Source organism: Maylandia zebra, linkage group LG11, assembly GCF_041146795.1.
Source record: "Maylandia zebra isolate NMK-2024a linkage group LG11, Mzebra_GT3a, whole genome shotgun sequence".
Classification (NCBI taxonomy): Eukaryota; Metazoa; Chordata; class Actinopteri; order Cichliformes; family Cichlidae; genus Maylandia; species Maylandia zebra.
The window spans coordinates 22,842,108-22,854,918 of record NC_135177.1 but is presented as its reverse complement, the minus strand read 5'-3'; the positions used below and the strand labels follow the sequence as shown (position 1 = coordinate 22,854,918).

Genomic DNA, 12,811 nt, shown 5'->3' with positions numbered 1-12,811 from the left:
TTAAGAACAGCTGTGAAGTACTTATGTAAACATCTAAAACTACAACATTTTTGAGGGAAAAATTACATTTGACAGCTATTTACTACTTAGTATAAAAAGGGCACCTATTATGTTCATTTACAATTGCTGTGATGGCTATTTTTATTCTTGGATTAACGAGTGGGAGGCTAAATACTCTGTACAGCAGATGAATAGTATCTGAAAGCCATGTCCTTAAGAAACAGGGGGGAAAATCCAGCAACGTCCCAATCTGCTAGGCCTTCAGTCAATCCATCTGCTGTTCACTGAAGTCTCATCAGAAAAGCTCTCAGTGCAAGGGTGGGTGTCAAGAAGCCATTCTTATTGAAGGGAAACAGGGAGAAAGGCTGTGGTGTGTCAAATTACACAAGAAGTGGACCGAAAATTAATGTCAGCAGGTATTGAATTGATGAATGGAATTGATGAATCACAATTTCAATATTTGGTTCTGATCATCACCACCATTATCAAAACTGATGGAATTATAGATGGAGAAAAGTACCATCACATATTGATCCACCATTCAATAACATCTGGAAAGAGTCTGATTGGAAGCGGCTTCAATATTTGGCATGACAATGATCCCAAACACACTGCCAATGTAGTAAAAGCACACATGACATCAGTTGTGGATCGGCCTCCCCAGACCCCGGACCTCACCATTAATTAAACCAGCGTGGGATCAGCTTGACAGAGAACAGAACAAAAGGCAGCCAACATCCAAAGAAGAGCTTTGAATGATCTTCAAGAAGCCTGGAGAAATATTCCTGAAGACTACTAAAATTGCAAGAAAGCTGCCTGAGAGAGTTCAGGCTTTGTTAAAGAATAAATTCGTTCAAACCAAATATTGAATATTTCAAGCTTGTTAGTATTATACAGATTCTTCTTTCCTTTATGTATTTTAAATCCATTGTTTGCACATTTTAATAAATAAATTATGTTAATAAATCTCTACACCTATTTCCCATTTCCGTAGCAAAATATAAAGAAGTGACATGTGGCTTTTGCACAATACTTTAAGAGGTCAAATTGGTGGTTTAAAAGATTAAATATAAATTTATCTGATATCTATACTTTTATTTCAGTTTTCTTTTGTTGTGGTATTGCTACTTTTACTTCAGCAGTTGACTTGAATAGATCTACATGTAGAATAAGTGAAAAACCTCACATCGTATTCCCGCAGGCTTATGGAAAACAGACTTTTGCAAATATAGACATAAAACTCTGTAAGTGCTCCAATTGTCCCAGAAAGATAAAACGCTATTAGACTAACCACAGAAATATTTACAGTGAGTCAGCCTCTGCAAAAGTGGCTATTAGTGGTAGAAAGAGAGAGAGAGAGAAATAAACTGCTGCGGGAGGATTCAATGCACATTAAAGCTCAAAAGGAAAAAAGGAGGAAGCAAGGATGTCACAAAATAAAGGATTATGAGACATGAGGAAGACCCACACAGGAACAGATATAATTACTTTCTGGGTGAGCAATATGCAGATGTGGCCATCTGGGTCATCTCAGTTGACAAAGGGGGTGTCAGCTCTGCATCATCGGCTGCTGCTCATAATAGCCAAAAAATTGCCGCTGCACAGAGATAAGCTTGGGACTCTGGGTAGGAATGAAAGTCTTATCTCCAAATTCTATAAAGAGCACCAATGTACTTCAACAATGGCAGCCACAGAGACAATACTTTCACTTTCAATATGAAAACAGGAGGCAGGACAGTTCAATTACAGAAGCCTGTGTCCTGACAAGAACTGGAGAACAACGTATTAAAGTTAAAGTCAAGTTTTATTTGAAGGGAGTCATGGGTACATTCATATGAGCGGTTATTAGACCAGGTGTTTCCGCATAATAACCTCAAATTTTAAGTAGAGTGTTTCTGCTGCTTTCGACAGAGGTTATTGCTTCGATTTTAGGGGTGGTTCTTTGGCTTTTTGGTGCATTAAAAGATTTTAAAGGCTCTCTTAATGAACCTCCAGCAACTCTGTTAGATTTAGAGTCCAGTGAGGTCATGTTATTGCGGGACATTCACTGCCCTCATAATGTTGGTGTGACCAGACCCTGGGATCCAGCCTGTCATCACAATCACCATGTCGCCGGACTTGAAGAACCCTCTTGTTTTCCCTGTGGTGTTGGAGAGATAAGGGCATGTGAGTAATATGGCTTATATTATATAAGAACTGCAAGCGGGCTGAACAGAGCACAGACTGACCAATTTCCATGCCAAAGTTGACCCTGTTGTCCACATCATCAGCCCACACAGGAGCGGGCAGAGGGTGGAAGAGGGCAGGAAACACGCCTCGTAACAGCTGAGACTGACGGGTGACCTGACAAAGAGAAAAAAAAAGAATAGGTACATTATAAAATAACTGCAAGTTGCTTGGTGGTTATTGATTTTTATAGTCTGTCAGTCTGTTGATCCCCCGATATATTTACCAGTAAAAACAGGAATGCAAACAGACAATGTGACAAAGAGGAGTGTATAAATATACAATGAAGGCTAACTGGGAGACTGGGAACAAGAGAGGAAGAAAACAATCATACAGACAGGAAGTAAAACAGAAAACAACACAGCAAAGAAAAAAAACTATCAAAATCAAACACAAAATAATAAAATACACATATGGAGGCTCATATTGGACATACTGTGGTCTTTTCTAAAGTTAGCTATACATCAAAATAAGATTCCTGCAGGTATATCTGTTACGATTACTGTTGAGCAATTAAATGCATTATAATTAGATGGTGGAAATCCGAGCCTCCAACATCGCACGTGTGGTTGAATAGGATTTGGAAATCTGTCTGATTGAACAAATAACTTCAGAAAGACGTATTTATCAGGAGATGGAGACCTATTTTTACATTTAAAGAAGGAAGAGAGAGGACTATGAAAGTATGTCAGAATGAGGTAATTTTGTTTAAAATATGGTCATTGTTATATTCATTTTTTTGTGTATCCTTTTATTTTTCTTTTCTTTTAATTAATATTACTGAGAAAAATGAAACATGCCAATTTTGTACTCTGTCACCACAATTTTATTGATACTAAAAGATGACTTGTGATTGATCAAAAAGTGTGGACGTCATAATAATGGACGTCAGGGGGAGCTGCCTTCATTTCAGTGACCAGCCATAGTGTGGGGTTATTACAGAGCATTCACATGTGCTCCATCAAATTTGACCCTGATTATTGCTTTGACATTATTGGAAACCATGATTCTTTTTTTAAAGACCGTGTAACCCACTTTGATCACTGGTCTTAGAACAAGAAAGTTCAATAAAACAGAAATACAGTCGGTAATAAATACTCCAGATTGGTGATACCAGTCTGACAACACTGTCACAATTTACCACGACAGACAGCAAAAGTGGACATCGCACACTAATCACTTTTGAAAACAGCGAGATATCATCATCTAAGCCAGACCTTCCCAAAGTGTGGGGCCCGCCCCCTAGGTGGGGCGCAGAGCCATTGCAGGGGGGGGCGCGGCATGAAAAGGGGGAAAAAAAACAACCATGGGGCTCCCACACAAACGCAAAGCAGGAGATGAAGCATCGCTGAATATGCTTCCAAACCAACTTCATTCTAAGCCAAAGACTAGAAAATATGGTGAAGGATATCTTCTCTTTGGTTTCACCTGCACAAGTGCCGAGGTAGGTCTCCCCTGCAGAATTGGTCTTTCCTGTGTCGGGAGCACCGCTGGGCTCTCCAAATCACAGACAAACAGTATCCCACATTCTTGATTTTTAGTTCACAAACACTTGTTGTAATGACTAACTACTCCTGACATTTCGGAGATGTTAGCTCTTTATACAGTAAAGTTAATCTGACTATCTGCCATTGGCGCACAGCTGACGTGAAAAAAGGCACATACCTTTGACGTTGCAAGAACTCTGTATTCCTCGCCCACACGTAAACGCAAAAAATGAGTTTTAAAAAATCTCCGTTTTCGGCGATTCAAAACGCCGTTTACGTGTGGACGAAACCGCTGCATTTTCAAAAATACCCGTGTAGGTGCAGACGTAGCGTAAAAGAGTTAGTAGTTTATTTTCTTACTACCTGCAGATTACTTGTATTTGCTTAACTGTTTACTAAATGTTTGAGGTGTGAAATAAACCGCAATTGAGCAAAATATGGGTGTGTGTGGTTGGAGGATGTGTTTGTGCGTGCGGGGGGGGGGGGGGGGGGGGGGTGCAAATATTTTTCTGTAAAACAAAAGGGGGCCCAGCGAAAAAAGTTTGGGAACCACTGATCTAAGCCACGTTTTCATGGTAAGACAAATGCACCAGGTGTCAGCACAAAAGTAATATTTCTTTTGGTTCATAGAACAGACTGTACCTGTGGGCTCCTGGTGACGGCAATGATCGGACAGCGAGGGCGGTACCTGGACAGGAGATGAGCTGACCTGCAGAGAAGAAGTGCAAAGTTAAGGATGGAAAATAAATTATCAGTGATGGCACGCATGAACAACACTTTCATACTGAGGGAAAAATGAAAGCAGCATCACTGCTCCTTGGCATAAGTCATACAGGACTCTTTTCTTCCAAATATAATAATAATAACTCACTTTTTGTGATTAAAGCTGCTGTCTTCCATGATCCGTTATTAATCCCGCTTTCAAGGTCATTTAGACCGCTTCCTCTCAACATCTTAAAGTAAAATCGGCACTTACTCAGCAGCTTAACACCCAGAGCACAGTAGGATATCAACTAAACAGATACCTCTCCATTTGTTAGTTTCTTCACTCATTTATAGAAGCTTTTGCTTTTAAGACTGTCTGCTGTCTATGAATGTGAGAATCTTATGTGCTTACACTTTTGAAATATATTGCAGACATTACAGATAAACTATTTTCTAATCAGAATTAAATCTCACAGTTTTAATATCTGATATGTTATGGTTGTATGTTTACTTAGACATAATGGCTAAACTAATTGGAGATCATTCTAGTGTATTTTTATGCACATTTTGGTAACAGGAGGTACGTGTGTGTCCTCCTGTGTGCACATTTAATATATGTGAGACGGGAAATCTCACATATATTATATAAAGTACAAAATACACAAAAACAGTACAATGAAGCCCCATAAAACCCAGAAGATGCACAAGCAGCAAACATTACTGCAATATTCAGCCTGGACCTTTGGGATAAAAGAAGCTGCAAACTTTAAAGAGCCTGTGTTATATGTTTGTTTGGAGAAGGACAAATAAACTTGTTTCTAGCATCTACAAGGACGAATACAGAAATTATTTATCCAAGTTCCTCTTTTCCAATCCAAGGTCACCGGAGTGCCGGAGCCTATCTCCTACACCCTGGATAAATCTCCAGTCTGTTGCAGGCCTCACAAAAATTACAGACACATTCGCACCTGCATACATCACTAACACGTGTGCAAGCACAGGGAGGTCCAGGCTGGATTCAAACCCCTTTTTACTATGAGGCAACAGCGATACCCACAGCACCACCATGCCGCCCAAACAATGATAATATATTTATGTTAATTATTTTCAAATGGTTTTCCAAGTGCCCACTCCGGGTCAGGGACGAGACCCTGCCCCAAGTGGATGAGTTTAAGTCTTGTTCATGAGTGATGGGAGAAGGGAGCGGGAGATCGACAGACGGATTGGTGCAGTGGCTGCAGTGATGCGGACGCTGTACCGGTCTGTTGTGGTGAAGAGAGAGCTGAGCGTAAAAGCGAAGCTCTCAATTTACCGGTCAATCTATGCCCCTACCCTCACCTATGGCCACGAGCTGTGGGTAGTGACCGAAAGAACGAGATCGCGGATACAAGAGGCGGAAATGGGTTTCCTCCGAAGGGTGGCTGGCCTCTCCCTTAGAGATAGGGTGTGAAGTTCGGCCATTCGGGAGGGGCTCATAGTAGAGCCACTGCTCCTCCACATCGAAAGGAGCCAGTTGAGGTGGTTCGGGCATCTGACAAGGATGCCCCCTGGGCGCCCCCTGGGCAAGGTTTTCCGGGCATGTCCCACCGGGAGGAGGCCCCGGGGCAGACCCAGGACACGCTGGAGAGATTATATCTCTCGGCTGGCCTGGGAATGCCTTGGTGTTCCCCCGGATAAGCTGGAGGAGGTGGCTGGGGAGAAGGAGGTCTGGGCTTCTCTGCTTAGGCTGCTTCCCCCGCGACCCGGCCCCAGATAAGCGGAAGAAAATGGATGGATAGTTTTCCAAATCTAATCAGGCTTTTTAGTTACTTGTGCTAAATATGCTAGCTCTTAGCTTAGCGCTGCAACAGAACTGGAGAGAGAACAACATGGCAGCAAACTCCACCTACCAGCATCTTTCTATTAAACTAACAGGCCACAAAGTGAAGGCCAGCTATAGTCCCGGTAGATCAGCTGATCTCAGTGTCAGGCAACTTTCACACAGACCTCACACAGAGCATCTTATTTAAGTTCCCTAAACATGACCATAGCTTCTTTACATCTGCAAGCTACTTTGCAACCCTCTTCTACCACAGCTTCTCCTTCCATGCCATTTCTGACTTAATCAATGTAATATCTGTTGATGGTTCTTGCTGCTGCTCTTCTGAAACAAACGTAAGATTCTCTTGACTTTAGCGGTTCTGACTGATTTACTGTTTTTTTTTGGTAGGAAACCCTCATCAAACAACAATAAAACTTTGTCTTATGCTATATCGTGACAGTCAGGTGAACTGTCACGATATAGCATATAGCACTGCTAGTTCTGACACATTTATCATGAATGTTAGCTGATATACTCACCTGCCAGTGGTCGTGAGGACTATAATCGCCCCGGCACAGCATTTGAACGAAGACTCCACTGCTCCGATCGCCGTGACCTCCGTGGGGTCAGAGGAGAGAGGAGTGAGGCGGCGCAACTCCTCAAAAAGCTGCTGGTGGAAAATGGCTGCTTCTGCCTCCCTACAGATCTGAGATAGAGCGACAGAGACAGGGAGAGGGACAGACAGAGGGTTAGAGCATTATCAGAGGGCACTAAGTCAGACGCAACCGAACGACACCATGTGCACACAGAAACACACACCGAATGCATCATTGCAACTGACTCCACAGGAAACAGTCCCTTGGCGGTTTCTCCAGATAGCATTACACAGTCAGCTCCATCCAGCACGGCATTGGCAACGTCACTGCCCTCTGCTCTAGTTGGCCGTCGGTGGGTCACCATGCTCTCAAGCATCTGCAAATGCACAAAAACACACAAAGACACACATACAATACATTTCAGCTATAACCAAAACGTCTCTATAAGGTACTATAAATGGATTTCACCAATGAGTCCATCAAAAATAAGCCACTCGGAGTCTTTGTATGTCAATTTTTGTTCATTTTGACAAAGTGATATGGGTGAGCACGAAGACAGGAGGTAATGGCTTTGTGGATGGATAGATGGTAGAGTAGGAGTAATAAGAGATCATTTAGACTGAGGCAGACGAGTGCGAGTTAGAGAAATCGTTATTGGTATGCTGGAGACTCAGTGTTATGAGTCAATAAGCGAGGCAGACAGTTGGAAAATGAGCTTGCAGCATAGCCTGTGAGACTGCATTTTTAGTTAAGAAGCTCCGACTAATGCTGATTAGTGCATGTGTGTGGGTGTTGTTTGTGGGCTCAGGTCTCGAGTAGCAAACCTGCTATAACGCTGTCACTCCGAGTCAAGAGCTGTAGCATAAACAAAGTACAGCACTGTGACTCAACATGGCTGCGGGAGTGTTGCACGCATGTGTGTGTGTGTGCATGTGTGTAAAAGCAGAGGGGTGTGAAAGAGAGGGAATGTGTGCATCTCTGAAAATGAATTCACTGGACAAGTGACATTATGCACGAGTGTAAGGTTAATGTGTAGTTGGACCCGTTTGACATTCGGCTGGCTGAAACTGCAGTTAAAAGTCTTAATCTCAATATTTCTTCTTTTTCTGTGATTTTTTTTCTCTGTGTGTGTGTGTGTGTGTGTGTGTGTGTGTGTGTGTGTGTTCATCTCTGACCTGTGTGGCACAGATGACAGGCTTCCCAGCAGAGTTGCATCTCCCAATCATCATCTTCTGGGCAATGAAGACTTTTTCCGCAGGGATCTCGATCCCCAGGTCGCCTCTGGCAACCATCACGCCATCGCTCTCAGCCAGGATTTCCTCAAAACTGACAGACAGATTAGAGGAAGGAGTGAGTGTTTGGGCTCAAGAAGAGAGAGTTGGAAAAAGAGCACAAAAGGAGGAATAAGGAAGATTCTACACGTTATCTAAAAACTAGGTCTTCCAATTCAGATTTTTTTTTTGTCACGCTGCTTTTAGATCTTCAAAAGATATCGAGGATAGCGTAAAATTTTGATTTAAATCCTAAATGATCTGGATGAAATCCAAACTCCTATATGAGCAAAGAACAAAGAGACTGAAAGGAAAAGCAGGAAGCTATGATGCTGATGTAGATTTAAAAGGGAAAAACACAGCTGCAGGACATCCAAACAGGACGTTTAACACCAAATATTCACAAACAGCTTAACTACTGTTAAGAATTCATCTTTATTATCTAATGTCTTTCTATTAAAACTGCAGTTAAACACTGTCAGCAGCCGGGGAGCAGCAGGACAAAGCATGAGATAAGTAATGGAGGTAAGAAGGCAGGGAAATAAATTATGTCAGGTATATTAATTGGCTGCAATAACTCACATGGACAGCCACAGAGACCGCTTATCATAGATGTGTAAAATCTAAAGTTGACATATGTTTCTCCTTCACTGACAGCTGGCTGTCCACAGGAGCGACAGATCACATCAGCGGTGGATTTAAAAGACCTGTCAAAGTCTCGTTGTGGAAGACTCATGCCGTCAGTGCCTGTTTGGCTAAAAATAACTCTGCAGAAATGGCATTAATTGGAAATTGGATTTTTCCAGGACTCACTTTTGAACTCCTTGCCGGCTTTCCACCTTGCTGATCACTTTAATATCTCGACCATGCGCCCCAAGAGCGCGACGCACATCCTTGACATCCTGGGCTGAACGGATGAAGCTGGCGAACACCATATCAACACCCTGAGCCACGCCAAACCTCAGGTCAGCCTCGTCCCGCGGGCTGACCGACTGCATGCCGATTAGGTCGCAGCCGGGAAGGTTTACGCCTTTACGACTGCAGAGCATCCCGCCTGATTCCACCACCGTGTCCACCCAGTCCGAACCTGACAAGAAAAATGTTGGAGATGCAGGGACTCACAAAGGAGTGGTGCATTGATACTATAAAAACATTCAATAATACAACCAAAAATCAGAGCATGGGAAATTGCACAATTGTTGGATAATAAGGAAAATACATTAGAAGTAATATATAATAATGGAACTCAAGAATCCATAGAAAGATTTAAAGTTATACGTGCATGCAGGGATGAAGGTTTATAGGCCTGTGGACATGTTTGTATCAGTACACTGGCCTGAAAAGTTGCATTCAGTGCATGAGATATATGAGAATGAGCTATAGAAGAATGCACATAAAACTGAAAAACCACCTCGCAGATAGAAAATGACAAATGTTCACATAATTGAAGACAAAGAAAGCCTTTGGACCGTGGGAGGATAAAGGAGCCTGAGGTGAAAATCCAAACAGGCCCAGGAAGAGCAGAGGGAGATAAACACACAAGACTGTGTTGATACTGTTTTGTTGACCTTTATTTTGGTAAAATTTGATTTGGATCCAAATTTATAGTTGATGGTGGAGAAAAATTGTGGGCTGTGAGTAGGGGGATCAGATCCCAAAAAAGGTAGTCAAATATATTATAACGTATTATTTACATAATATCTGAATGGAACTTTTCCATCTCTCTTGCTAAATAAATATTTGAGCTGCTCTTCTGTCTTGTCCTTGGCAACAGCAGGGACGGATCCATAAATTGGCAAATTTTTCTGACAATTTTTATATTTTTATCAAATTACGACCACACATACTGTGTCCCTTCACACCATAGTTTCTCTTGTCTGTGTAATGCACATTACCTATATCTAATACTCGGAGTCCAATGAGGCCATCATCAATGTAGATCTTTCCATCCTTCTTGAGAACTTTGGGCAGGTTGGGATAGTCCACCCAGATTATCTTTCCATCTGTCTTGTCTTTGTCACTCTCTGCTGTCACCACGCGCACATTGTTGCCCTTCACCAGCTCCACCTCTTCTTCCACTTTCTGTCGAAACAGATACGAAACACAAAAACCTCCAATTACTGCTCTTGTTGTAAGCAAACATACAGTAGTATTGTCATTTCCAGCAACTGAATTTTCTTAGACACAAGATCTCTGAGTGCTGCTGCAGAAAATCAAAAAAACTGACTGCGTTTGAACCGTGATGAAATCCGTGACTGGTTGATTAAAAGGCGTGCTGTGTTACAAAACGCCGGTGTGTTTTGTAGTGTTTATAATGAGTAGTTCTAGTACCTTATCTGAGAGGGTTTGAGTGGCAGCAATGATGAAAACACAAGAGACTTTGTACTGTACAGGCATGAAACTTTAAAAGGAACACACTGGCTGCTTTGTGCAAAGCATTTGGTATTTACTGATGACGTAACAATTATATTTCCAAATATTTGAGAAGGCAGCACACTTGATGTAAGACAACGACGGACAGAATTAGAAATGAGTACATCGGAGGGACAGCTCAGATCGAGCAGTTTGGAGACAAAGTTAGAGAGACAAGTCTGAGATATTTTGGAAAATTGCAGAGGAAGGATAGTAGAAATACTGGGTGAAGGATTTTGAATATCTTGTGCTCAGGAAGGTGAAAACAGGAAGAACACATAAAAGGTTCATGGATGTAGAGAAGGAGGACGTGCAGGTGGCCGATATGACAGAGGAGGACAGTAGGGATACGGTGAGATGGATGCAGATGGGAGTAGGGAGTAGCCAAAAGAAGATGTTATGTCAAAAAGACAAGAATGGGATTCAAACATAGCATAAGTTTAAAAATTAACAGAATAATCCAAAAATATTTTGCACATTTCTACAAAAAACAAGCAGTCAAAAGTATACATCTCAATGAATAATTCCTAACATGTGTTGAATGTTTTAACATGTTGTTGATGTCCACGCCTGCTATAAATGGCCAAATATAGCATCCACCATCTTCTTAACCACTTATCCAGGTAGGTTTGCAGGAGCACTGAAGGATATCCCAGCTAACATACAACGTGGGTAGTCATTATTATATATAATAATGGTTGACTGATTTATTGGTTGATTGATTGGTTGCCATTACATATATTCACCTACATATATAATTTTGTATGCTGTAAATATCTTGTCTGTTAAAAATATAAATGTTTAGTAAAAATAGAGTTATATTTAGCATGTGTTTAGTAACTCAAGTGCACCTTTCAATTAGTCTACCCAGACTCAGATCAAATGCCATGCAGAGTATTTCTGAAGCTAATCAACACACAAGGAGGTTTCCTGCAGCCTGGAGTTATTTGTTCAGCAAAGCAGACAGCAGGCAACAGCAACACGACCAACAACACAATAAGATGATGATGAAAAGGCAGATGAGCACACGCCTACAGCTGTTGTTTTTCCAGGAAAAGTAGCAACCTGTAACAAATGATGTGCTGCACCAAGGAATGGGCTTATTTTCTGCACCTCTTACACCTGACTGCATGTGACTGTTTGATTAGGTTTAGACTGTTTGATAGATGACGCAAAGCATGCTCACCCCTTTAACTAATCCGGTGCGGATCTCTGGGCCCTTCGTATCCAAAGCGATGGCAACCGGTCGATAGTACAACGGGTCAGAGGTTATCGTCTCCACCGCCTCTCTGATGTTCTTGATGGTTTCACCGTGATACTGAAAGACACAGACAGGGAATCAATACCTGGCTGAGTGGAGAACCGAGGCGTGTGAACACAAATGCGCCACAACATTAAAACCAATAGCCAGTGAAATGATTCACATGGATCATCATCTGTTATCTGTGATGGGTGCTGGCATTTATGTGGCTGTTACTTCATCACAAGCCATGGATGTACCCACTCCCATCCACACATCCCAACTGCACAGGAGCAGCTCAGGGAACACAAGAAACAAAGACTGCAAGGTCTTCCAACTCCCCAGATTACAGTCTGATAGATGCTAAAGCAGCAAGTTGAGGTTAGTATCTTGCTGTAGGATATTCGGCATGTAGCCAGGGATCAAACCACCAACCTTCTGATTAGTAGATGATCTGTTCTACCTCCTGAGCCACAGCCACTCCACAGTGGGTGGCAGATACCACAAAACACCTCCAGATGTTCTTTCTTTACGCCCCTGATTGGTCAAAGGTGTTTTGGTGTCGTGAATAAACAGGCAACATTAACCAGGCGGTTTTAATGTTGTGGCTGATCAGCATGTGTGCCGTACGTACTTCATGTGATCCATGAGAGAAGTTAAGACGAGCGATATTCATTCCAGCCTTGACCATCTCCTGAAGTTTGGGGATCGATCGAGATGCCGGACCTGAAAGGAAAAAAGAGAGTGAATAAAAGAAAAGCAGTTTCAATAATCAAATGTTCATTCATTTGATGTAGGCCCCAAAAACAGAATTTTATTTGTTTTCCATAAAAGGATCTTTAGGTTTTAAACAGCCACAATAAAATTACATTTTGGCTATTTTTTGTGTATTTCCTGATATTTTATTAATAGCCTTATTCATGGTATAATTTGTTAATGATAGAAATTTTTGTTAGCTACAGGCAGACATTAAAATGAACTGTTTGCTTGCCTGTTACTTTATCCCTTTAATGAAAACCCTTCAGGGAGTGATAAACAAACCCATGTCCTCGCGAAGAATCAAAACATCATCT

General features: G+C 41.8%; 1 protein-coding gene across 4 annotated transcripts in view; it reads right to left on the bottom strand.

Annotated features, from left to right (window-relative positions):
• Nucleotides 1-1,785: 1,785 nt before the first annotated feature.
• Nucleotides 1,786-12,811, bottom strand: part of pklr (pyruvate kinase L/R) — a 20,799-nt gene continuing 9,773 nt past the window's right edge. For all 4 annotated transcript variants that reach the window (XM_076890028.1, XM_004541210.5, XM_004541209.4 and 1 more), the window contains exons 3-12: nucleotides 12,373-12,464; nucleotides 11,685-11,816; nucleotides 9,982-10,168; nucleotides 8,900-9,173; nucleotides 7,991-8,141; nucleotides 7,039-7,191; nucleotides 6,759-6,925; nucleotides 4,356-4,422; nucleotides 2,229-2,343; nucleotides 1,786-2,140 (exon numbers count right to left, since the gene is read on the bottom strand). In XM_076890028.1, coding sequence (XP_076746143.1) covers nucleotides 2,031-2,140; nucleotides 2,229-2,343; nucleotides 4,356-4,422; nucleotides 6,759-6,925; nucleotides 7,039-7,191; nucleotides 7,991-8,141; nucleotides 8,900-9,173; nucleotides 9,982-10,168; nucleotides 11,685-11,816; nucleotides 12,373-12,464 — 1,448 coding nt within the window. In that variant the 3' untranslated portion in view covers nucleotides 1,786-2,030. The remainder of the gene's footprint in view (nucleotides 2,141-2,228; nucleotides 2,344-4,355; nucleotides 4,423-6,758; nucleotides 6,926-7,038; nucleotides 7,192-7,990; nucleotides 8,142-8,899; nucleotides 9,174-9,981; nucleotides 10,169-11,684; nucleotides 11,817-12,372; nucleotides 12,465-12,811) is intronic.